The 24943-nt window shown below is 39.7% G+C and overlaps 1 protein-coding gene across 3 annotated transcripts in view; it reads right to left on the bottom strand.

Moving 5' to 3' along the window:
- Window positions 1-24943, bottom strand: part of znf385c (zinc finger protein 385C) — a 137467-nt gene that overhangs the window by 72076 nt on the left and 40448 nt on the right. For all 3 annotated transcript variants that reach the window (XM_008417065.2, XM_008417064.2, XM_008417066.2), the window contains exon 3: window positions 11762-11851. In XM_008417065.2, the coding sequence (XP_008415287.1) occupies window positions 11762-11851 (90 nt within the window). The remainder of the gene's footprint in view (window positions 1-11761; window positions 11852-24943) is intronic.

Here is a 24943-nt window from a genome sequence, read left to right as displayed (position 1 = left end):
GCTAAGATCCCAAACTTCACATTGACAACTCACAGGCTCCCTCATTTCCACTCCTGTCAATCTACTGTTTTTCGTGCCAATTTTCCTTTCCTCTCGYCACCATCTTTCACTCGACTTAAAATCTATCTTCTGTAAACGGAACTCTGACAAACAAATGAATGGAAGATCACTGGAAAGGAACACCTTATAACTGGATGGCCGGCTGTCTGACTGACAGGAGGTGTGGGGAGCGATGAGTGAGTCGACTGTGTGGATCTGCTGTAATTTGGAGCTGGGGTGGACAGGTAAGACAGGAGCTGATTTTAGACACTAAGCTCCACATGAGCACCTYTGGAGAACTTCTCTGACTGTATCAATTAAAAAGTAGAGACCAGGCTGTTTGTCATTAATGCAGCAACAGTAAAACAAGAACATTAAAACTTTATTGCAATAAATTAGGGTAAAGCTTCCTGTATCCTTCTGTATACCAGTATCATGAATACATGTATCCTCCTGGTATACAGGAGGATACAGGAATGATGCAGGGTACAATCYAAACTGGCTGCCATGTCGTTGCTTTGCCCTGTTAACATGGGTTAGAATACAWGGGTAATTTAGAAGTAACTCAGAGCTGCTAATACAGACACATATGTTGGCATGAAAATGTWTTTGTCATTTTAAAGATAATGTCTAATGTTCCTGTTTTGTTGCAATGAAGTTTCTCAGGTCACTAGAMCAATCAGTCATATCAGAAAAAAAGATGAAAATATGTCTTAAAGTATTACAGTAGGAAAGCTAAAGCTATCCCAAACAGACAGAGGTTTAGTAAAAATAATAGCTCTTTTCTCTAAATCATGAATTAACTGATTGACAGATTTTTTGGGGGGGTCAAATTTCGCAAGCCACTCTAAGACTGAACTACTGCCAGGCTTCCTTTAATTGAACCTTTCTGACAACAGGAAGTAGGTTAAGCATCTAAAATGTAACATGGGCTGAGCTAAAGAAATTTAACAACAGATAGAAAACAAAGTCATCTTTCTGGAAAGTGTAAAAACCACGTTTCAAAGGTTTGATGCTGTTGYAAACCACAGTTAGAGCCATTATCCATAGAGAAAACGTGTAACAACGGTTAACCTTCCCAGGACTGGCCAACCTGACGAAATTACTYCAAAAGAGCAACAACGACTCATCCAGGAGGTCACAGTAAAACAAAGGACAACATCTAGAGCACTGCAGACATCACTTGTCAGAGTTGATCATCCAATAAAAACAAAGAGAACAAAATAGATCACAGAGGCCGTCAAATTTCAAAACCAAACAAAAACTACTTATTGATAATCCCTAAATAGTTTTTTTTCTTGTCAAAATACCAAAGCTTACTTTAACCAAAGTACATCTAGTTACCCCTCTTCAGCATGTGGTGCAATATTCCAGTTAGCTCTCCCTAAATTTGCTGCTATGAAGACAGACAAGCACTGAAGACTTTAATGTATCGTTTATTTTTCATGTTTAATGTCATGAACTAAAGGGCCAACATCTGTTTACCACGTAAATGTTTTATTTTGGGGCAAATGATCTTTTTTACTTTAAGCTCCTCWACAAATTTGTTGATAATGTGATGCTCTTAGAAAAAAGAAAACACACACACACACACACACCAGACAGTGTCAAACACTCAAATCATATGAATTATCCAAGAGCCGGAAGACGCCGTCGTCTCAGCATGACGCTGTAGAGGAGGATTCAGCGGCGTGTCTGTGTGTGCGTGTGCATTCGGTCTCATCACAACAGAGGAGAGGACACCCCATTTAGCATCACTGTCACATGGRGTTTTRCAGATAGACAAACACCCAAAGAGACAGACTGAAGGTGTGTGTGTATGCGAGAGAGAGGGAGAGAAAGCGACAGAGTCATAAGAGGAGAAGATGGGTTTCCTAACATAAATAAATCATCAATGTGTTTCGTCACCTTGGCTGAGTTCACAAGTGGAAGATGAATTGAGGAGCRCAGGAGGAGGAAGTGGTGAAGGAGAATGAAACAGATTGTGAAGAGAGGAGAGCTGCTGGCTGGGGTGAACAAAAGCCAGGTGGGAATCCTGATGTATGCTTTATGGCTCAAGTGGTAAAGAAATGAAAACACAAGAGCATCTGCTTCCAAGATGGAGCAACAACTGCCAAGAATAACCAGACACTTCTGGTTTTAAAAATAAGGAAGAAAAAAAGAAAAGAAAGAAAAACCCATGGAAACCATTATAYTGTTTATAATAATGGTAAGTGTTTGCCTACTTCAGTCTGCTGCCGTCTGTTAAGTGGATATATTGACTATTTCTATAATTATGGTATAACAAGAGTTTCTATCTAAATAACATATATATAAATGTGACTCTTCTCTTTGCAGATGAGCCACAACGGCAGCTGTTCAACATTAACTGACCAGATCAAGTATTGTTTTGGGAAATGATAACAGTCATTATGTGAAATTATATTTCAACATGGCAAGTCATTTGTGGAAAGAATAGAAATAACATGCATGCTGCTGATTCTGTGTAAGTGAATCATCAGTTGGAAGGAGCATATAAAAAAAAATATAAGTGTCAAGTTCAATCAGAATGTCAATTCTGAGAATAAACAGGTGTCAGACCCATAAAAAAAAGTTCAGAAAATAAAAGGCTGCTCATCTAAAAGGGCCAGACACAACATTTCTGGAAAACAAAGCACACCACAATACACACCTCTACCACAAAAAAAAAATATATATATATAGATTTATTACAAACCATGCATAAATTRTTACAAGACATTGTCAAGACTATTCATATCTAAGAACAGTTTTTTCAGCCACAAACTAATTTGTTCACATTATATTGCATCAAGCAACTGCATGTTCCAGCTGAAATCCATGTAYTTACATTTTATAAAATATATTCAAAGTATAATTTGAATAAATTTGAGTCAGTTTCTGTCTTAGTTTCTCATAGATCCCTCCATRTTAAGAATTCAGATATGCTTTTATTAGAGACCAATAATTATCTATCTGGGGAAAACAAGGTCTGGGTCATCACTTCAGATTTATTTGGAAGAGGGTAACAGGCAGATTTTAATTAAATCATATTAAAACTCTCAKGGTGTCAAATTAACAACCTGCTTGGACTTTAATGACTTTCTTGCTCTTTTATGAAGAGCAAGAGCAAAATTATAAATATGTTCTAATACATAATACCAATGTGGGRTTTTAAAATCTACATCAAAATTCCTACGTTTCATTGTCCCATATCATAATGCCTTGTTGGATATAGGCTACATCATTTATTGCTTCAAGTCATATATTGAATGATATCAATTTTGAATAACCTGCTCTCTGTGATGAAGCTAAAACTTYCCATTATTCCCTCCCTCGCTCTTTATTTTAGGCTAGTGACTAACCCTGTGCAATATGAATATGATTGGAATGTCACTTTTATTCCTTAATAACTGCCTTGGCAAACTGAACTGCAATTAAAGCAAGTCCATTAAATGGAAGTTCATTTGTATTTCCACTGTATTAAAGAAATTATTTAATATGGAGAGGTTAGTTGTTGAATTTTTATCGCCAAGTGAAACCGTTTCACTTATTTCCACATGCATTGTGGAATAATGTGTTTTTAGCGCACGTCTCTGAATATTTTGTGTTTTTGTGTGTTTCTCAGCGAGTAAAGGTACAGGCTGAGTGGCTTAAAATGAAACACAAAGTGTAATAGTTGCTAATTGACTGACTGACATTAAAACATTAAATAAAAGATTATCTTCTGACTGCTACAGACAAGCACTGCAAGATGCAATAAATCAGTCTGTTTCTCATTATCATCTGAGGTGCTTAAGGCTATGCATTAGCACATAAGAGCCTTTTTTTGCCTTCTTGTTTTTGCATGATTGCTCATATTCACACATACTGTGCTGAAGAGGAAGAGGATTTACATAAATGTCTGCAAATGCTGGGAGAAATTTTAGTTAGTACAGTCCCGAGGCAATAAAGAAGGTATATAGATGAGAGCATTGAAATCAAGGGAAAACAAGCAATGCTTATAATATGAAACAACACTTGAGTTAAGGGTGGACAAATACAATAAGGAAAAGAGTGTGAAGTGCAGCTATATTTGGGCTAAGCTCGGAACTCACCTTGAAAGAACATGCATCTTTGGGCTCAATAAATAATACAAAGATAAAGTCGCTGAATGCACGTGTGCTTTTTGCATCAGATAAAGAGTCATTGGCAGTGGCAGCATGCTGCTTTGTACTGCAAAGATAAGACTATTCAGACTTGAAAGCAAAGGTTTTCATGTAATAAAATATGGCTAGCGGCAATACACACACAAAGCAAAGGTCAAATCATATTAAAGTGAAAGTTACAAAGAACCAATATGAAGTAGGTCAGATTTTACTAGAACAGCAGAGCCACTGAATATTTTCGTATTCAGATGATGGGAAAACAAGAACAAAGTCTTTTTTTTTTTGTCTTTTTGAAGAAGCATGTCTGTAAATGGTTGCTTTATTATTTTTGCACATTTTGTCATATGCAGATGTTTTATTGGGATTGTATGCGTTAACTTAGAAGCAAAAATAATGTTACGATTTTCAAAATGTTGTATATCGGTGGACGGTGTGCATTGGCATTCAAACATTTTGAAAAMCACTTTTCTTTCCACTTCATGATTATCCACCACTTTGTTGATCAATGACATAAAACCAGGATGATACACATAGTYGTATTTATGAAAAAAGCTCCAGGAGTATGATTAGTTTTGCACTGGAAGCCACTTCTGTTTCACATATGAACTGTGAAACTCGAAGAGTAAAAAAAAGCACAGAAACAAGTTCAATGGCATCAGAGCATCATATAAACAGGTTTAAAAAAAAAGAGCATCAAAACGGTGAAACTGCTGCACTATGAGATGTGGTTCCATCCTGAGGGAGCTGTGAGGACTTTATAAGTAGAGGAAAATAATCTAATGTGCGCTACCCAGTGAGCATGACATAGTGGAAACACTGGKTTTCTGCTCCTCTCTAAAAATATGACAGCGCCTGACGCACCTGACGGAAGGCCTGGAAAATATCTGTGAAAAGGAACAATAAAAGTGAAATTCTACGAGGCTTTGGAAAATCCCTGTATGTGTTGGTGAATCTCCCGTTGCCATTACATCAAGCTGAAGGTGCAGCCCCACCCAACCGGGTGCCTCCACCAGCCCCGTGACAAGAACTGCAGGAAAAAATTAGCCTGCACGGTGAATTAGACCAACTCTATAAAATATATCTTACATATTTTTACTTGCCAATATTCGCAAACTACCTCACAAAAGATCTCAAATAACCGGATCATGAGGAAGTCTTGAGTTCCCATCTCTCTAGGTTACCGCAGAGAATTTGTGTAGCATTTAGTTTTAGACTGTCAAATTGTTTCAAGAACTGTTTCTTTTGTTGACTTGCATGTATAGTGGACTCTTGGCCGTCTGCGAATAGTTAAAACCAAAAAAATGCTTAAAATTATTTGTGCCTTAATTTTTAAATTTGTTGTTGATTTAAACAGGTTAAATGCCCCATTACATCAGTGCACATTTCAGGCTCCATTTGTTGCTATTTTCTTTTTTTTTTGTATTGCTTTTTTCAGAAAAGCTGATACAAAAGGACTGAAAGACAACTATGTGACAAGCAAGGCAAGCTGAGATTCTTCACAGTGATAAAATATCACAAAAGTCATGGCATGCACCCAGTGCCACCAAGTAAGTCTTCAAATTTCCCTGAAGTGTGTGCACAGGCATGCAACCACGTCTGTGGTTTCAACCTCTGCTGTTGTGGGCATGCATCGTCTCGTTGCCTTCTTGTTTCTTCGTCTCATCAGACAACCCATCCTCATAATCCACCCTTCCACCCCTGTACGCCAGGTCACATGGGGAGCTCTAGGCGGTTCCATGACCCATCATTTCCCATGGCTGACTGTCGGGATAGATCAGGATGCCGCGCGAGTCTAATGCTGACGAGCTGAGACAGCTCCATTCTGACTGGGAGGGGTCTAGTGGACCAAGCACAATCTGCATCCACCACCCCTCCTCCACATTACAAACGCACACACAAGTAAACACAGAGACACACATAAAGCTACATAGCAACAGTGTGTGGGCGCCACTGTGCAAATCTAATGTGTATGCATGCGTAACTGTGTCACTACAGTGCAAGTATGAGTCATATCAGAAGGCTTAACGGTGGCTGATTTATTTTGTAGAATTTCTGAATCATTATTCCCAAAAAAACACATAACCTTAAAACATATTCCAGGTTTAAGACAATTCAAAGCCGGCGAAAGTACAGCGACGCAGGCCAGCTGACCTTCAAGAAAAGAAAAGAAATAAAAAAGAAAGCAGTGATAAAAAGATCCAAAATGTGACTCATAATCCTCGGAGAGAATATAATGGCCACTGGCAGGAGCAGATTCTGATACGCAGGACGGAAAAGAATCCAAACAGTGCAAGGATGAATGAACATTGACTCTGGACTCTTGCCTGAACCGTTTTGTATTGCCTGAAAGAGTCAAACTGGGCTATATTACACATACACCTGCAAACCATCTGTGTGTGCTCAAATAGCTGCAAGCATGCCTATATGCTGACGTAGACCAGGGTGTGTGTGTGTGTGTGGGGGGGGGGTGCGGGGGGGTGCGTGTGGGTGTGTATGTGCGTGTGCGTTCTTTGTGAAGTCATCATCAAAAATGTCCGGGAACAGAAGCGTGCCTGGGGTGCGTGCACCCACAGAGACAGATATGGTTACGATAAAATGAAAGGAAGAGATGGAGCCAGAGAGCTGGCCAGAGAGCAGAAACAGTTTGACAGAAACAGGCTAACATTGTGGAGGAGAGRGGAGCACAGTGGCGAATGACAGACAGAAGGGATAAGAGATTGAGAGGGTGACRGGGAGTCAATGTCTTTCTGAGACAATAGACAGATAGACGAGTTCTGTTGAGGGGGAGACGTAGAGCATGAACTGCTGCCCTTACAACAACTCTCCAGTTTTTTTTTKTTTTTTTTTTACAACGGAAAGAAAAAGACACTGCTGCTCTCTTCAGTTCACAAAGCCACCAACTCTCTCTTCTAGTGACTGAGGAATATACTTTGATTCATTATTGATAAGTYGTGTCAAAGAGAAAGTACTAAAACAATTACAGCGATGTGTCTGTCTTGAGTTTCYTTTAGTTTTTCCATCTTCTCAKCTTGTCCTGCTTTGAGTTTAACATCTCAGGTGTCAGGGAAAAAAAACAACACATTTCAGTTGACTTATGTGCATTTGAATCATCTAGGGTCAAAACTCTTATCTTTCAACACACTGGAAACACACATAATTTAGGTTTAATTCTGGGTGAACGTAAAGCAGACATCTACAGCTAAGATATTCCAGACCGCATGCCCAAAGAAAGCTCGCAAAAGGGGGACACATTATTATTCTTCTGGGTATGCTGCCGTTTTTTCTGCTTTTTATAAATATGACAACTTTGCAGCATCGCGTGTGGAAAAAGTATTACTCTGCTGGCATATCAAAACGCCTATCTGTGGACATGTGTAATGAAATGTTTGAATGTCAGCTTGCAGTAAAATATTTATACTGGACATTTTTTTTTTCTCCTTCTATTCCCCAAGCATGAATCTACACACCAATGCTGCACAGCCACTCATTTTACAAGCCCTGAAAAACACAGCTTAAGCCTCGTGTAAGTTCAAAATATTAAGATTATTTTCATTCATAAACTTAGACAGAAAGTGTTTAGTTTAGATTGTCTACAGCGCTTTGATACCAATTTAAAACAATTGGTATCAAATTGTTCAATATATACATATATTCAATATATATATTGAATATATTCTCATTCAATATATAAAACAATTTTGGGTGTATATGACTTGATTTTTAAGTTCAAAAGCAGTCGCAAATATTAATTTGYCAGCCTCAAGTAACATTTGAACACATCCTTTTTGGGTCACTGATTCAAAAAAATGTATATATTTGACTGCTCTAAATTAAACATTGCTTTTCATGATCTGAGTTAAAGTGGAAAAGAGCCTGTACAATATTMGAAATGGGAACAATACATGATGTTTCAGTTCTTACTGCAAATCATTTGTGGAAAATCTGGGCTTATTGCATGGTTTTCAATTCAATTATTTCATCATTATTGTAAGAAAAATATCTTATYCTTAGGGTCTGATTGCTCAAAGACGATAATTTATTTTATCGCTGGAATAATCAGCAGCTCAGGCAATCACTTCCAAGTGTGTTTTCTCATTAATGGAAGGGAATTAGAGCTATAAACCACAGTGTTGACACATTAGCTGTTGAACTACTAGTAGGACTGAATTAAACATGTTTGCAGTAGATGTTGTGTTGGTGGAGTTTTGTGAGGTGGGCAGATATTTGTAGATATGATCAGCTTTRTCTAATCATGAGAATAGACGCAAGGTATTTTTAAGGCACAGTGACATTTTATATCACAATCAAGCAATTAAGTTGGCTTCAATTGTTATAAAAATGCTCACATATCAAATATAACTTAAGAACTCTGACTATGCAATTTGACACCTAAAAATTGAGCATGTGTCTCTTTAAGAAGCTTCTACTCTTTCCAACATTCTGCCTCCAGCATGACATCACATTGCGCCACAACTGTTCTTATGAGCTGAGACTGAGAAGTCTTATGGACTGAGATGTCGTTTGCATGATAAACTTAGCAAATGCAGTTCCATCAGGTGTTTGCTAATTATAGCTAAGRACTGTATGCAAATGCAAGATGGAGAAATAAGCGGCCAATTGTGTGAGCATGCATTTAGGCAACTCSGAATAGGTGTGTTTTTGATGAGGGAATAACATCATATCATAAAATTAATCTAAAAAAAGCTGATTTCACTTAATACTCACCCTTAACCATAGTTTTTAAAGAACAAAGTTGGTTTAAGGTTATTATGCGAGTAGATGGGAATGATTTCTGTCTGGGGAAAACCCACTGGCTGCATGGAGCAACCACTCAATCCATCCTGCTTTTATTTGATTTATTTATCTACTTGGTCTTTTTTTGAGTGCATCTGCTTATTTACTTTGTTTGATCATGCTTTTTTATTTTTGATCAGTCGGTTTTTGAACTTTGCAAAGCACTTTGTGACATACTGCATAAGTGCTCTATAAATRCAGTTCRGCTGACGGAAGATRTTATGCAACATATGCCTAGTCAAAAGAGCAGCCACAAAGAGATGATTTTCTAAAAAAAAAAATGCAATTAATTAACATCCAGTCCAAAAAATATGAGATTTTTTTTTTTTAAGAGATAAACAGGATTATGTCTCGCTGCTGCTGCTGCACTCTTCACCCTCTCTGACTACTTTGGTGGAAGTGTGCATGTGTTTCTGCTAGAGTGATAAGCTGCTTAATTTCTAATTTTGTATTAAGAGGGCACAGCCATCTTTGTTATGCACCGTTATCATAATTGGTTCAGCTGATTGCACTGATATGTGCTCCAGCTCCAATGATGTCACCGTCACCTACAGGTGCAATATAAAACCTTGAATTTTTAGCAGACGGCATTAAAGCAGCTTTTACGTTTTCTTAATCAAATAAAAAAATTACTTTGACTCTGATCTTTTATCTTACTTTGCTAAAAACCTTCAATTAAGTAACTTTATYACCTTGAGAGAGGAAAAAGCTGAAAGACTTACACATGCTTTGCAAGCTTAGAGTACAAAGCCAACTGCTGCAACAAGCACAATTGGTCACATGATCGTTTAAATTTATTATACGCACTGATGAAAAGTTTTGATTTTGACCTACAGTCAGATGATGAATGGCTGGTAATACACTATTAATGTATTGCTTTAAAGATCATAGTTTTAAAAAAAACTGCACAAATTTGATGGTATCTCTGAAAAGCTGAAAGTTGAAATGTGTTATGTTTATTTCTATGTCTGAGGAGTAACTCCCGTTACCATTCATGCTGTGTAGCAGTATTTCTTCAAAAGGGACGCCTTAAGTTTGAGAGAGTGGCCACTCAGCAGTCATGCTGCCATAATATGACGCTGTTTGCCAATCTGCAGTGACATTAACAAGTTTAAAAGTGTCTTTACTTTTGGGTCTCCTGTAAATCCATCCGTCCATTTCCACATGTCTAAGATCAGAATAGGTCCAAGAGGGAAACCCAGATATTATTCTCTCCAAGCCCCCTCTCAGTACATTCCTGTGGACCCTGAGGCRGTCTGTCTGTTCTGGTCTTGTCGCTCCAGAGAGKWCTGGGTCTGTCCTGGGTTCTCCTCCCACTGGGACATATCCAGAAATTCAGGAGGTGGAAGTCAATAACCTGACAGCGTGACATGTCTCTYAACTCTTCATCTTCAATTTTAGTCTCTATTACACATATTTTCTCAGATAGGAGTGCAAGCAGATAGAATCTTGCTTAAGATCCCAAGACAACTGTTTATTTATTTTTTAGGGGATGACTTCAAAATGCTTTTGAACTCTGTGTGTATGCACCTTGCATCTAAAACTARGGACTGTTTTACCACGSTGAATATTRTGCTAACAGGGCATAGAAACACTGAGTCTTTGGTGTAAAAACATGCAAATGATTAGKGATGTACATGAAAAGTGARAGTCAAGAAGAGGTTAAAGCTGCATTAGATGTTTCAGCTTCCCAATCTGATGAATCAATTCTGCTTCATGTAGAAGGTGGGAGATGAAGGCAGAGTGACCTGTGGACTCTTCTGAAGAACGTGTGATTTTCAGACCAACTGCAGACTGACACAACGACTAGAGCTGACACATTGTTCAGGGGATCAATCGCCACTTTGCAGCATGACATCTGTCAGCCATTTCAAAGGTAGCTCTTGACTGAATAGGGAGAGGGGGAACTGTTTTTTTCTGGGGGAAAAAAAAAAGTTATGTGAAAAAGTATTGCTTCCTTGGCGTGTCTTTTGTTTGTACTCTTTGTCACACTAAAAAGTCTCAAATCATAAAGCAAATTTAAACCAACAAATATCCAACCAAAACTACCAGAATAAACAAAAAACAAAGATTTTAAGTAATTATTTAATTTATTTTTGTGTGAGAAAGAACCCTGACACGCTAGTATTTACATTTACATTTCTTTAYTTGAAAAACAGAGAAATCTTTAACATCACAGAAATCAAGGCCTTCTATACCTGCTGGYCAGCTTTTTGCTMATTTGAGATGATGAGCTCCAAGTTTTTTAGATTGGAAGGTCTCTTTGACATAACCCCAATCCTTATAACCTTTCAAAGTTTCTCAATTAGATTCAGATMTAGACTCTGACTGGTCACTTGAATATGTTAWTATTACTCCAGAAATTGCAGCTGTAGCCATTAATGGCGCCACAACCAGATATTACATGTAGAGGGATACTACATGTCCACGTAAAGCCAGTTTTTTCTTTTTTCTTAATAAGTGCAGTGAACCGTGCTAAACTGTAACTCAGATTATCTTTGTCTGAAATTCTATGTCAAGTGGGACGTTATAATATTAAGTGTGACAAAAATGCAAAACCAAAATAAATCTATGCATACAGTGTTTTCACAGTGTCTTATCTTCAGAATCTACTTTCTCTAGGGTGGGAAAAATTGTGCACACGGAAGAAGCATTGGCTGTGATAAGGTGTATGCTGCATTACTTTCTGAAACTGATTCGATCTGCTTTGCCTCTTAAAGTTTGGATTTCACACTCTATACTCAAAGAAAGAGACTGTCAGGTGAGTCAACAAATGTATTTACCTGTGTGCTGAGCTCCTCTCTCACTGTCACCACTCTGTTCTGACTTCAGGAGGTAAAGTTCAGATTTCTTTCCAGTCTTTCTGTTTGACACTGAAACACACAGAAACATGGGAAATAAAAACATAGTAAATCTACTCTCACAAAGGCATGAAAATGTTTTTTTTTCACTTAGAATGGTAAAAAAAAAAAGATTTAATTCCTGCATCAAGTGTTTCTGAAAGTGTTAGCTGGTGCAAAGCTTTGCAGTAATGTTACAAGAGCATGGTCGATTTGACGGATATTTTCTCAGTGAGGGAATACGTGGGAAGCAGTAACTGGGATGTGTGCAGTGGGTTGCAGARAAGGGGTTGCATAGTCCAGATAAACGTATTTTGGATTCATGCTTATATGTCATGTATACCTTAATCAATGTCCTATTATAGATAACTTTGTGATTTATTCTTTGTCGCCATATTTCCTACCAGCATTTTCAGGGTTCTTTATGGCAGACTGTAACAATAATATGACCTCCCACCCCCTGGAGAGAGTTCTACATTTGATTGGATGCTGGGAAGATGTTTTTCTTTGTTTTTCTATAGAATAATAGGAAAGATGCATTTGTTCCCAGACTCTTTCTTTGCACTGTAAGAGAGCTGACTTAAGCTAAATCTACACACACACACACGCACGCACACACACACACGCACACCAACGCACGCAGACATTCACATGTATGAAGAGATAGGTTGTCGGCTAATCCAGGCTAGTTTCAGCAGGACCATAGGGGGCTTGTCTAATCCTGTTATCGGGCCCAACAGATGTTGACAGAACAATAAACTGGGGACCAATATGGCACTGTAGCTCCAAGAAGATCATGAGCCAAACTCATCAGAGCAGCAGCAGGATCGCTGGCTGGCCAGAGTGAGCTGGACCCGGTGACCGTTGCACACACTGCATCTCTCTGGCTGGGCTCTGTAGTCAAATGACGCATGGATTTCTTTTTTACTGGTATGCAACAAAAAAAAACGACTTGTTGGTTAATGCTAAACACAATGATTAATAATATTAGAGATAGTTTATAATGTGTAATAATAGTGTCCTTGTTTATATAAAAGTGAAGAGTTGGGTAAGACTGACAAATTTAATACATCTTTTATTAAATAAATAAATAAAAAATCGTACAAATAGGTCTTGAAGTCTTATTGTGGTTATAGCCAACCAATCTTAAAGTATTCCCTTCACTTGAATTCTGGTGAATAAGCCATCTTGTAGAGGGTTCTGTGGTTATGTATTGCTTTTTAGGTTTGGTGTTTGTAGGAATCCCACTTTCAAGTCATCTATAGTAACTCACATGCAGTTTGTGCAACATAAATAATCCAGGACAGAATTTGTAAAAATGGTTGTTAAAGTAAATTGATAACTGCAAGCTCCACAGTGTGCCACCTGCAAACAAGCTAAACACCCACAGATACAATGATGACTCAACCGTTATGATTTTTTTTTTTTTTTTTTTTTACGAAACAGAGAATGATGCGAGGAGGAAAAAAATCCCTGAGCTTATTGGTAAAATTAAACAAAAGCATACAGCAGAGAATTAAAACCAGTTCTGAGATAGAAATTTTCCAGACCCAGTCAGTAAGTGGCACATGTGATCATTAGGTGATTACACGTCTGTAAGTGAGCCATCCAGGAGTGGCGAAGTAACAGTGGCGTTTCCGGTGATGATGGGGAATCGTTCCTTTCCCTTTCCCAGACTTTCTGGTTTGTGTCCCAGTTTAACTAAATCCCATTAAAAAGGCTTTCATCTCAGTGCACTTCATTACAGGCATAAACGCCACGGCTCACCCCAGAGAGAGGCACGGATTAGATGAGACGAGCTCATCTGAAATRTTACGCTCTTGAACCCCGGCTGTTTTTTGTTTTTTTTAATAAAGACGCTCGTTTTAAATTCTCAATATTRGATTATCTAAACAGACCCTCCAGCGCAAGAAGGTGTCATTGAGGTCAGGCTTGTTATGGTAACGTACAGGTTTGTGTCTCTCTGTGCCCTTGAACAGAGGTAAAGACGCTGAGTGGATTTTCACTGCAGAGGTTGCTATGCATTTACTGCAAGAATTAACCCAACATCCTCGGAAATTTTTCAACATGTTCTGGGAAGAAACAGGCCAGCAGAGAGAGGGAGAGAGAAGGGAGAAAGTAAATCTGGGTTCTCAAGGCTAAATTAGGGGGTGGTGGGGGATAAGGACTGCAGGGAGGAAGCGCGGTATTGTCTGTGAATGATTGGATGCGATGGGTCAGAGGCTTTCACACACATTTATGAATGCTTATTTTAGGCAGAGCCCAAGCTGAGCTAATCTTTACTGCTTGCCTGAATAAGGGTGCTGATTAAAAGCTAATTATATGCTGCAGATTTGGCCCCTGGTGAAGACTCTGCTGAGCGCATGCCTGTGGGCCTCAGCTGAAGATACCCAGGCGTGTGTGTTTAAAAAGTCAGAATAGAACAAGACATCGGCAGGCTTGATTTGAGGATTTGTAGCAGTGGAACAGAACTGAGTTCAACTTCTTTTATGATTAAAACAATAATATTAAATGTTTTCTTTTTTCTGGCAACAAAAAAATTCTGTGTTTGTGTTGCTTGACACAAATACCAGACGAAAGTCTTTTTTTTCTTTTTGTTTTACCTCTGACTATTTTTGTCTCATACGTGTGTTTTTTCTACAGTATTTACAATATGGAGCATAAATGTGAAGATGAACCAACTTACTAAATCAGTGTGTGTATAACCGTAATTCGATGCTGATATAATAAACATCAGTTTTCAAATGTTTATTATATCGGTAAAATTTGATCCATTCAGGTGAGAGATGAAAGGTACATTTGCGAGTAAGCGCAGGGCCTCTTTCTGTGTTGCCAATTTAGGTGTGGAGCTGTTTTTTTTTTTCACCAAATGTTACAGATGAGTAACAGAGAGAGAGAGTTTTTTTTTCCCAATGAATGTCTTTAGGTTTACATTTAGGTCAGCTTAACTGACCCAATCTTTCCTATAGGTCAGTTAGGATTACCAAAGTTTTTTAAGTTTACAATGTCCAGAATAATCAGAGAGGCTTTTTAAAGACCCTATTTTTTATGAAAAACAAAAGTTGCCACAGATATGGAAATGGACAAAGAATTGACAAACATTACTGCTGAGAGAGAAAGACTTTCAGCATAGGACAGCTCTGGATGTCAACATGACAAGCTAATGGAAGAGATAAAGCCAGAAATAACACTAAGACTGACTGGGAGGAAAGAAGAGAATTTGCTCCCAGAATATTTCTGTCAGGCCTTATGAAGGGTTTTAGCTGTACACGTATGTGCTACAATAATAAAATTGAGCTGACTGAGCAGCCGAGACCCCAGCCACCATCGTAGCCCAGATTGACTTATTGTATCTGTTGTTGCAACTAAGATGTAGTTGAGCCAAGAAACAAATTTTCTGTGTTGTCTTTATTTTTTTTGGACTTCATTATAATTATAAGTAGTAAGCGATGCATGCTTATGTCTACAAACAGCATGTGGTCTCTCGGAGGAGCCTTCACAGTGGTGATCCTTACAGTATTGTCCTAAACTATTAAATATCTACAAGTATATTTTCTAGATTAATTTGATTAAGCACATCTATATATTACACTTCTGCTTCACATTTTAGTATTCAGAGCTTATTGTGGTCTAAAATGGACAATTAAAACTAAAACTTAAGGGATTTGTGAAGATTAAAATGCCTAAAATTACTCGTAGGTAATAATGACCATGACTTACTGCTTGCTACCAATGCTCGAAGGTTTGTTGGAGAACAAAGATTAGCATGAAGACCTGAGAGATAAATTAGACAGGTCAGCTGTACAGTTTTGTAGAAGTTCAAAGGGTAAAGCATAAAGCAAGATCTGAGGCTCTGAAGATCTGACAGACCGCTTTATGCATGCATTTCCCCCTAAGGCCTTTTTTTTTTTTTTTTTTGGGAAAGATCCAAAATAAACTGCAGCTCTAGGTGCAATGCGATGTGGTGCCATCAACCCCAAAATGTTCTAAAAACTATAATCCGTTTGGCTTCAGAATGCATCACTTTATGTTGGGCCACATAAAATACCAATTAAATGCACTGAAGTTTGTAGTGGTAAAAGCCACTAAATGTAAGAAGGTGTACAAATATCTTTGGGTGGCACAGTATATGCCACTGTATCAGTAACGTGACTAAATGAATTCTCCCAGAGCCTTGCTTCTAGCGACCACTGCACGGTTTCATCACTCAGACAGGATGGGGTTAATATCTCCTAAAGATGCAGCAGCTGAGAGAAAATAGACTAAATCCTTCACTGCCTGTTAGCATCTTGTCCTTGACATCATTACTCCTCCAGCTTGTCAACGTTCTGCTCCTGTGACCCTCCCACAGGAACCAACGTGGGTTCAACACTACAGCAATACACGCAGAGAAAACAAGGTGTCTTACAGGCAATTACCCAAAGGGTATTTTATGTCTATTTTTGTCTCAGGAAGTGATAAAGTCACTTTGTTCAGCTGTTTGTTTTCTTGAAGAGACTCTTAGGAGGAATTCCAACAAAGCAGCAAATAAAACACATTAGCTTTTTATCGGCTACTTTACGAGCCGAGAAATAAACTTGTAAAGAGAAAAGTAAGGAAGTAGTTTACTGGAGTGTTTTAAGTATCCTTGTTGGCAAATATTGAGCTGCAGCTTTTTTTTTTTTTTTTTTTTTGTGTAGTAGGCTACAAAAAAGTTTGGTCTCATATTTTTGATCCTATTGCATGATAGTTTAAAATCTTGGATGGAACAGTGTGACAATGCAGCTCAGGAGTCCTGTCAACAACACGGAGGACACCCCTACAGGCTCACCTTCGTGCCAAGGACGACATCATTCACAGGATGATCTCACCAGGTCTGTGTCTGTCTCTCTCTGTGTCTGGGTGTTTCCGTGTGTGCAGAAAAGCCAGCAGAGGATCTGAGAGCTAGCTGATGACTGGAGGCATCCTGACAACTCCAACCTTCCCTCTCTAACTATTATTTCCCCCCTCTCCTTTTCTCCTCCCCCCAACCTCTCTTGCCTGTCTTTATTATTAGTGGCAGCTAAAGGCAGTAGACCGGAAAATTCCCATTGAGAAACAGAACACACATCTGCATATTACAGCCCCGCTTCACGTCAGCTATGAGTGAATAAATTAATACATGAATAACAATGAAAATCATCCATGAGTTTCCTCCCCCAATCTTTAAATGGAATTGTGTGTGTGCATGTGTGTAGGAAGCAGAGGAATGTAAAAACCAAAGGGTGCTATATATAGTCTGATTTGCATAAAATCTATAGAACTAGCCCAAGTCAAACGGTGCAAGTGTTATGAATACAGTTTTTTAAAATTTATTCTTAAATGATTCAGTCTCTCATATTAAACAATGGAAAATTTAATCTCAAGACTCATAAAGTTTAGTTAATTTGAACACAAACATTTAATTCAAAGTTAAAGTTTTCCATTTCTAAATTTTATCAGCTGTGCTGTGAAAATGTCACAAACGTCTATTAATCTGGAAAGGCTTACAAAGTCATTTCCAAGGCTTCCGAACTCCACTGAAACACTTTGAGTTGTTTATCACATGGTGAAACAGTGATGAGCCTTTACTGGTACAACCAATGTGCCAAAAACTTTCCCAGCAGCACACTGTGGTCTCAAACAGTCACACAATAAGACAACATTAATGTAAAAGCACTCTAGGCAGCACTTGGCTCAGTTATGATTCAACAATAAGAGATATAAATATGGTATCCACTGAAGAGTTTCAGGCAAAAACAAGTGATGACCAAAAAAAGAACACAAAGGATTGTCTCACATTTTTCAAACAACTTTACGACTTGCAAGTCTTTTTGTAAAGTCCCCTACGTACAAACGAGCAAAACCTAGAACTTTGTGGACGGTTTGGATGTCATCAGAACTAGGATTTCAAAAGAAAGCATGGTGATGGTAGTGCAATGCTCTAGGGCCGGTGTCCAAAATAGCCCCTCAGCATGAAGTCAGGATCTGCTAATAAACTCATTAATTGATTACAAAACTCAAATAAATCTGTAAGTAGTGGATATTTTTTTCACAKCACTGTCCATTTGCATTTTATGCTGCATTATATAAGAATAAGATAAAAAAAAAAAGAAAATAGCACAAATGAATACAATTAATACATGTCTCTGTGTAACACCCACACAGCACAAGACTGGAACATTCGAATATATGCCAAGCAAAAGCCAACATGTCACCTACCCCTGTGAGATGTCTGCTTCTGGCTTTGTTAGCATACCCCACGTGCACCACCACACTCATCCTCATCTCATTCAGCCAAGATTACATCTGTTTACCAACGCTTGTCGACTTTAGTTACGTGTACAACACAGCAAGGGTCTCTGGAGGTCTACCGAGCTGCACACAATAAACGCTCCAACTGTTTGCAGCCTATTCTGCTCACTGGCTGTTACACAATAGCTCTGGTGAGATCAGTTTAAACGTTGAGAGGATGCTACTCTTGATGCCCACAAAGACACTCTGTGACTCTCTGCAGCAATAGCTCATCCCTTGTGTTGAAAAGAATGCAAAGGATGGAGGATACGTGTGAACTTTGGGAACTACGTGGTATGGCAAACCTTTTTAACGCCATACATCATGTGTGTATTATCAGACTGCACCAGCATGCAAGGCAAAAGACAGCGTTTGTCTCTGTCTGCCCCTCAACATCTGACACCACCCACTCTCTCTGCTCAGACTGGTCTCTAAGAGCCTTCACCAATCTTTAGCCCTTCTCTGTGTTGCTCATGCATCTCTCCCCATCCACTTTATCCTCCTCTATCTCCCTTCTATTCTACCTCTTCTCCCTCTCTTACTTCCATTTCTGCCCTTAGATGCGGTTGGTAATAAGTCACTCTGCTGTAATTTAGACCTTCCAAAGGCCTGTAATGATGGGGATCAGAGAAAGGCTAAGGTGGAGGTGAGATGAGAGGGGTTGCAGGGCCTTTTCTCTGGCTGGAAAGAAAGCCTTTCATGAGGTTTTATGGAGGCAGCCGCTGGGTGAAATGGATAAAACTTTGCAAAATGGAAGGGACTTTAGGGCAAAAAAAGAGAAGCTCATCAGCTGTAGACTTTATTACGTCAAAGACATTTTAAAATCAATATTTCAAATACCAAAAAGAATAAAATATTGAATACATTATTGTAATATGAAAAGAATTAGGTTGATTTTACCAGAACTTAGCTGACTAGTACAAAGCATCATCTCTTGAACTTGCTGTGATTCACCTTCCGAGGACTATTTTGGAAGGAGAAATGAGGTAGCTTATTATACCATCTGACTCACTATGAGATCACTGAAGTCTCATTCTTCTCTTCAGTCAAATCAGGCAAGATGTCAATTTTTCTTTTTAAACCTTGAATCACATTCAGTTCAAGCGTTAGTCTGATATTTAAAGATTTGCAGTAGTTATTTAAACAAACTTAATTCGTCATGCTATCTCGCGCTTGAGAATCATTTTCAATACATCAGTTCAGAAATGAAGCAATTAGTTTTACATTGGTGCAGGACAACAGAAGTGTTGGGCCTACAGCTGTCAGATATTTCAATATACACTTAAGTAAGTTGGGACAGATGTGGCCATCTGTCTTTTCCTTTTGATTTTTCTTCACTTGTTGCTTACTTTATTATGTGGTTCTTAACCTAATTCAAGCGGTGCTTGTGCAGAATGGATTTTAATCAGGTTGCAATGGCCATTGTAGTGTTTGTGTGTAAGGATTTGATGAACAACCCAACCCTATTTACATGGTGGACACAATCACTACCCAAGTTTAACTGTCATGTGATGTTGAGTCAGAGCACCCTAAAGCAAAGAGAAGACAGGAGGACAGGTGGTAAACAGTTTGAACTAAAAATTAGGAAAATCTGAAGCTTATATGTAAAAAAAAAAAAAAGAGTCCAGGGAAAAGCCAAAACAATCACAGGATGACATGACCACCGCAGGCTGGTGGAGGATCTGAGCAACAGGAGGTAATTACTGAATGAGGAGCAGGTGGTTGATTAGTAACAGGGTGCAACTCTGAGGGAAGGCAAGTAACTCAATGTCAAGTAGGACAATGGGAAGTTGTTTGTCAGTTGCCAGTAACTTGCACAAAAGAAGAAGAAAATTAGAGAAAATGGCTGATAGAATACACTGGGAAATTGGTAGGCAAGAAAACGGAAGCCATAAAAATATACCAACCCACGAGCCACCATAAGAAATTTATATTACAAATCCCCAAATAAAACAAATAACACAAAACCAAAGTATGACACACACTAGAACAGGGGTGGGCAACTCCAGGCTTCAAGGGCCTGTCTCCTGCAACTTTTAGATCTCTTCTGCTTCAACACACCTGAGTCAAATAATGAGGTTGTTATTGGAGAACCTGACTGCACTTAGGAGGTGATTCAGCTGTTGGATTCAAGTGTGTTGGACCAGAGAGACATCTAAGAGTTACAGGACACCAGCCCTCGAAGACCAGGATTGCTCACCCCTGCACTAGAATCACAATAAGAAAATCTAAAATGATTACAGTTTCAGTCTCCTTGGCTCATAATTGCAAAACTTGTCCAACTTTGTCAAAACTGCAAAAACATCTTCAAATCATCCTACACAGATATTCTAATTTTGCAGGACTCAGGTGTTATTCTAGTGAAGATATCACTCAATTAATTTGAATATAGGCTTGAACATCTTGTGATCCTGAAACATGAAATAAATCATTAAATTTGGAATATTTCACAATTCTGTTCAAATTCACACCATCAATCGCAGAACATGGTGCCACCACCACCATGTTCAACTCTGGGTATTGTTTTTTTTTAGGATGATGCCTAGTTTATTTCTGTCTACTTCAAACACCAGAAAGAAAATATAGGAAATTGTTATTAAATGTAGACAACCACCATTATTTGCCAGAAATATCTCCAGCTCCTTCAGTGTTGCTAGTCTCTCAGCAATCCCGTTTTGTTATTTAATCAGTTTGGTAAAAAGCTCAACATTTTGTTTTCCCAACGTGCCTTTGTGTTTGTATTTTGGTATGTATTGACATAATAACATCACCCATGCACCCTCAGCAGGGTCCTGGAGGGTGCATGGGAGTTCGCCCAACCAGTCTACATGTGTTTTGTGGACTTCGACAGTGTCCCTCGGGAGGCCTTGTGGGGGGTACTCCGGGAGTATGGGGTACCGGGCCCTTGGATACGGGCTGTCAGGTCCCTGTATGACCGGTGTCAGAGTCTGGTCCGCATTGCCGGCTGTAAGTCGGGCTCGTTTCTGGTGAGAGTTGGACTCCGCCAAGGCTGCCCTTTGTCACCGATTCCGTTCATTACTTTCATGGACAGAATTTCTAGGCGCAGCCGAGATGTTGAGGGGATCCGTTTTGGTGGCCTTAGGATCGCATCTCTGCTTTTTGCGGATGATGTGGTCCTGTTGGCTCCATCGGAACGTGATCTGCAGCTCTCACTGGAGCGGTTCGCAGCCGAGAGTGAAGCGGCCGGGATGAGGCTCAGTGCCTCCAAATCCGAGGCCATGGTCTTGAGCCGGAAAAGGGTAGAGTGCCTTCTCCGGGTCAGGGGGGTCGTCCTGCCTCAAGTGGAGGAGTTTAAGTATCTGGGGATCTTGTTCACGAATGAGGGAAGAAGGGAGCGGGAGATCAACAGGCGGATTGGGGCAGCGTCTGCCGTGAAGCGGGCGTTGTACTGGTCCGTCGTGGTGAAGAGAGAGCTGAGCCAAAAAGCGAAGCTCTCGATTTACCGGCCGATCTACGTTCCCACCCTCATCTATGGTCATGAGCTTTGGGTCATGACCGAAAGAACGAGATCACGGGTACAAGCGGCCGAAATGGGTTTCCTCCGCAGGGTGGCTGGGCTCTCCCTTAGAGATAGGGTGAGAAGCTCGGTCATCCGGGAGGGACTCAGAGTAGAGCCGCTGCTCCTCCACGTCGAGAGGAGCCAGTTGAGGTGGCTCGGGCATCTGGTCAGGATGCCTCCTGGACGCCTCCCTGGTGAGGTGTTCCGGGCACGTCCCACCGGGAGGAGGCCTCGGGGAAGACCCAGGACACGCTGGAGGGACTATGTCTCTCGGCTGGCCTGGGAACGCCTTGGGATTCCTCCGGAGGAGCTGGAAGAAGTGGCTGGGGAGAGGGAAGTCTGGGCCTCCCTTCTGAAGCTGCTGCCCCCGCAACCCGACCCCGGATAAGCGGAAGAAAATGGATGGATGGATGAAACATCACAAAGTTGCTCTTGGTTTGTTGCTGTAAATATGTGAATTTACCCTCAGTTCTATTCAAATGAGATCTGGTGACTGAGGATACTACCGAAGGATGATCATGTGATACCTACTCAGGTCGGCTGCAGTGTCAAAACCAGCCAGGAACCTAAACTATTGATAAAAAAGCAAGGTAGAGCCATGTCTTAATGTCGTTTTCACCCTAGCTTTTAAATGCTACAGCTCAATTTTAGAAGAGCAGAGCAGCAATGTTTTTCCCTTCTGTTTTAGTACAACTTTGTCAAACCAAACGTCTGTTTTACGTATACACTGTACAGTATTTTCAGTAGTTTTATTCAGCTCCTGCTTAACGTGTAAGCTCAAACATTCACAACCCACGAATCATGTTCTCACACAGTACAACTTATGCTCTGATACGACCTGACTGCTCACACTGCATGTGGGAACACGACACGTCAGACTCTTGAATCCGAAACTACAAAGAAGAGGAAGAAGAAAAACCTGGAAGTGAGCAGATGGTCACTCTAGAATGAGACAATGTTCAGTAAAAACAAACACGCTTCTCTGACAATCCTTGCTGTTCTGTGTAGACAAAAGTGCAGAAAAGCTCCTTTTTCACTCCTGCTCTTATGTTGGCACACCCACAGTGTGAGAGATTCAGGTAAATTTGCCTCTTGGTGATACTTCAACAGTGTTATACCCTCATGAGTGGCGACCAGAATTTCAAACAGGTTTGATTTTCAAGCGACCATATGCTTGCTGATTGGGATCTGGTTTTAAGGTGTTAATCGCTTCTCATTACCCATTGTTTACTCCACAGTGCACAACACACAATTAAGCCAACATTTAGCCCCATCCGAAAAACTGTCACAAGTTGAAAATTCACCCAAAATGGGCCAAAAATGGCAGGGTCTACAAACTGAGTGTGGTCTCCTTTATCTGACTTAAGGTTTAATGTGTCGTGGACTCAGAGAATGTTTTGTCTTAATTAGCAGTTGCTTGGGCTACGATTACTTTTCTATCATCTTAAACGAGTCTGCTCATTCTGACCTCTAATTACAAGGTAAGTTTGCAAACATACTGCAGTTCGCTTGCTGTTGTCTCTTTTCTTTTTTTGATTATTCTTGGTAAACCCAATAGACGATTGTGTGTAAAACTCCAATCAGCAGTTGCTGAAATATTTAAGTGAACCCATCTGTCATCAACAGCAAAATACATTCAAAGTTACTTTGATCACTTTTGCCGCTATCCTGATGCTCAAGGGAAACTTCATAAAAACATCTTCACCGTGAATAGATGTCCAAATGCACTGAGTTGTAGCTGGTGTAAATATCCACACACTTCCTGCAAACCCGGGGAAATGACAAATGTGTTCCGTTATATCCAGACTTTGAGATAAACAGTTAAAATTGACTGAAAAAGGGGTCATGCCTTTTTCAGGCATGACCCCTTGGTCACCAAACAAGATGGTGACCAAGCTGACAAGATGCTGAATAAACGGCCTGATATTTTCTGACATTTAGTAAACTCACCAACAGTTCAATTCATTTAGCAGATATGTCTGCAGGAGCGATGGCAGCAAAGGTTTATGTATCAGAAAAAACAGATGAGGGCTGATAGTTAGAGTCAAATGGCCTTCTCCACAAACACATGAAGCTGACCTGCAAGAACCCACATAAACACAAACATTGTATGGCGTTTGAGAGATATGCCCCCTCTTGGTGGCCTTATAGATGCCAGACCTCATGTTTTTTTTGCTACACAGAGCTCTGCGTGTCGGCCCGGCTTGCCTGGCGACCTTTTCTCAGAGTCTGAGCTGCTGCTACAAAGCGGGGCTGCACCCTGGGGCAAAGTGAGGAAGAGCGAGGGAAGGACAGTGAGGAGAGGGGACCGGAGGTGAGGAAATGGCAACAAAAGCACATGACTTCAAAGCCACGTCGAATTTCAAGAAATCGTGACATCCACATGGAAAAGGCAGCCCAGTGAAACTACAAACAGGGTACATCCACATTTACATTTATGATTAGGCTTTTCATTAATAGAATATCCAGGAATACTCACACTGAACTTCTAATATATACACTACAAAGTCTATGGAAGCACATCTGTGTTCAAAGGCATTTAAACAGAACATTTCAGAAAAATAGGGAAATCGCAAGGCAACACAAACATAAATGCAGATGTTCAAATGCACTCATGCACAAAATCCTTGGCTTCAATCCAGTTTCTCATGCTTTAGTAAAACAGAAAAAGCCACAGTTAGTCACAGAACAGAACACTAAAAAAGACAAACTACCTAGATTAGCATTTATTCACACCACGATAAATGTGAATAAATCAGGAGAATTAAACAATAAAAGAGCACAACAAAATCAAAGCAAAATCTGTTTCCACTCATAAAGAAAACATTCATACTTATTGAAGATTAACACAACAGAAGCAAAGACACATGACCAAAAAATGTCAGAATGTTAGAATTATGAATTCAGGTCAGCCCAATGTCCCTCTCCTCTTGTGTTGTGCTATCGACACGGACGCTGAACATGACATTCTGCGCAGTGGTGAAAGCAACACAGCGTATCACTGGACTGGAGCTCACAGCTCATTGATGTGTAGTATATATAATTGTGTACATTAACACTATAAACACCAGTAAGCTAAGGAGCAAGACCAACAGCATTTAAACGGGTGCTGCTATTTCCGAACATAATTTGAACCAACAAACAAGATGAGGAAGCAATTTTTATCGCAAAGCTCTGCCACTCTTGCACTCATAAAGGAACTGTAAACTCTATACTGTAACTCATTGCACCCGTAGCGCATGTCATTTTGTAAATAAGGTCACTCGTGAATTAATGAATTTCTTGTAATAGATTTTCTTTTAAGCCTCTAGAAG

Source organism: Poecilia reticulata, linkage group LG8, assembly GCF_000633615.1.
Source record: "Poecilia reticulata strain Guanapo linkage group LG8, Guppy_female_1.0+MT, whole genome shotgun sequence".
Taxonomy (NCBI): domain Eukaryota; kingdom Metazoa; phylum Chordata; class Actinopteri; order Cyprinodontiformes; family Poeciliidae; genus Poecilia; species Poecilia reticulata.
Note: the sequence above shows the minus strand (reverse complement) of the source record. Positions and strands in the feature narration are given on the sequence as shown.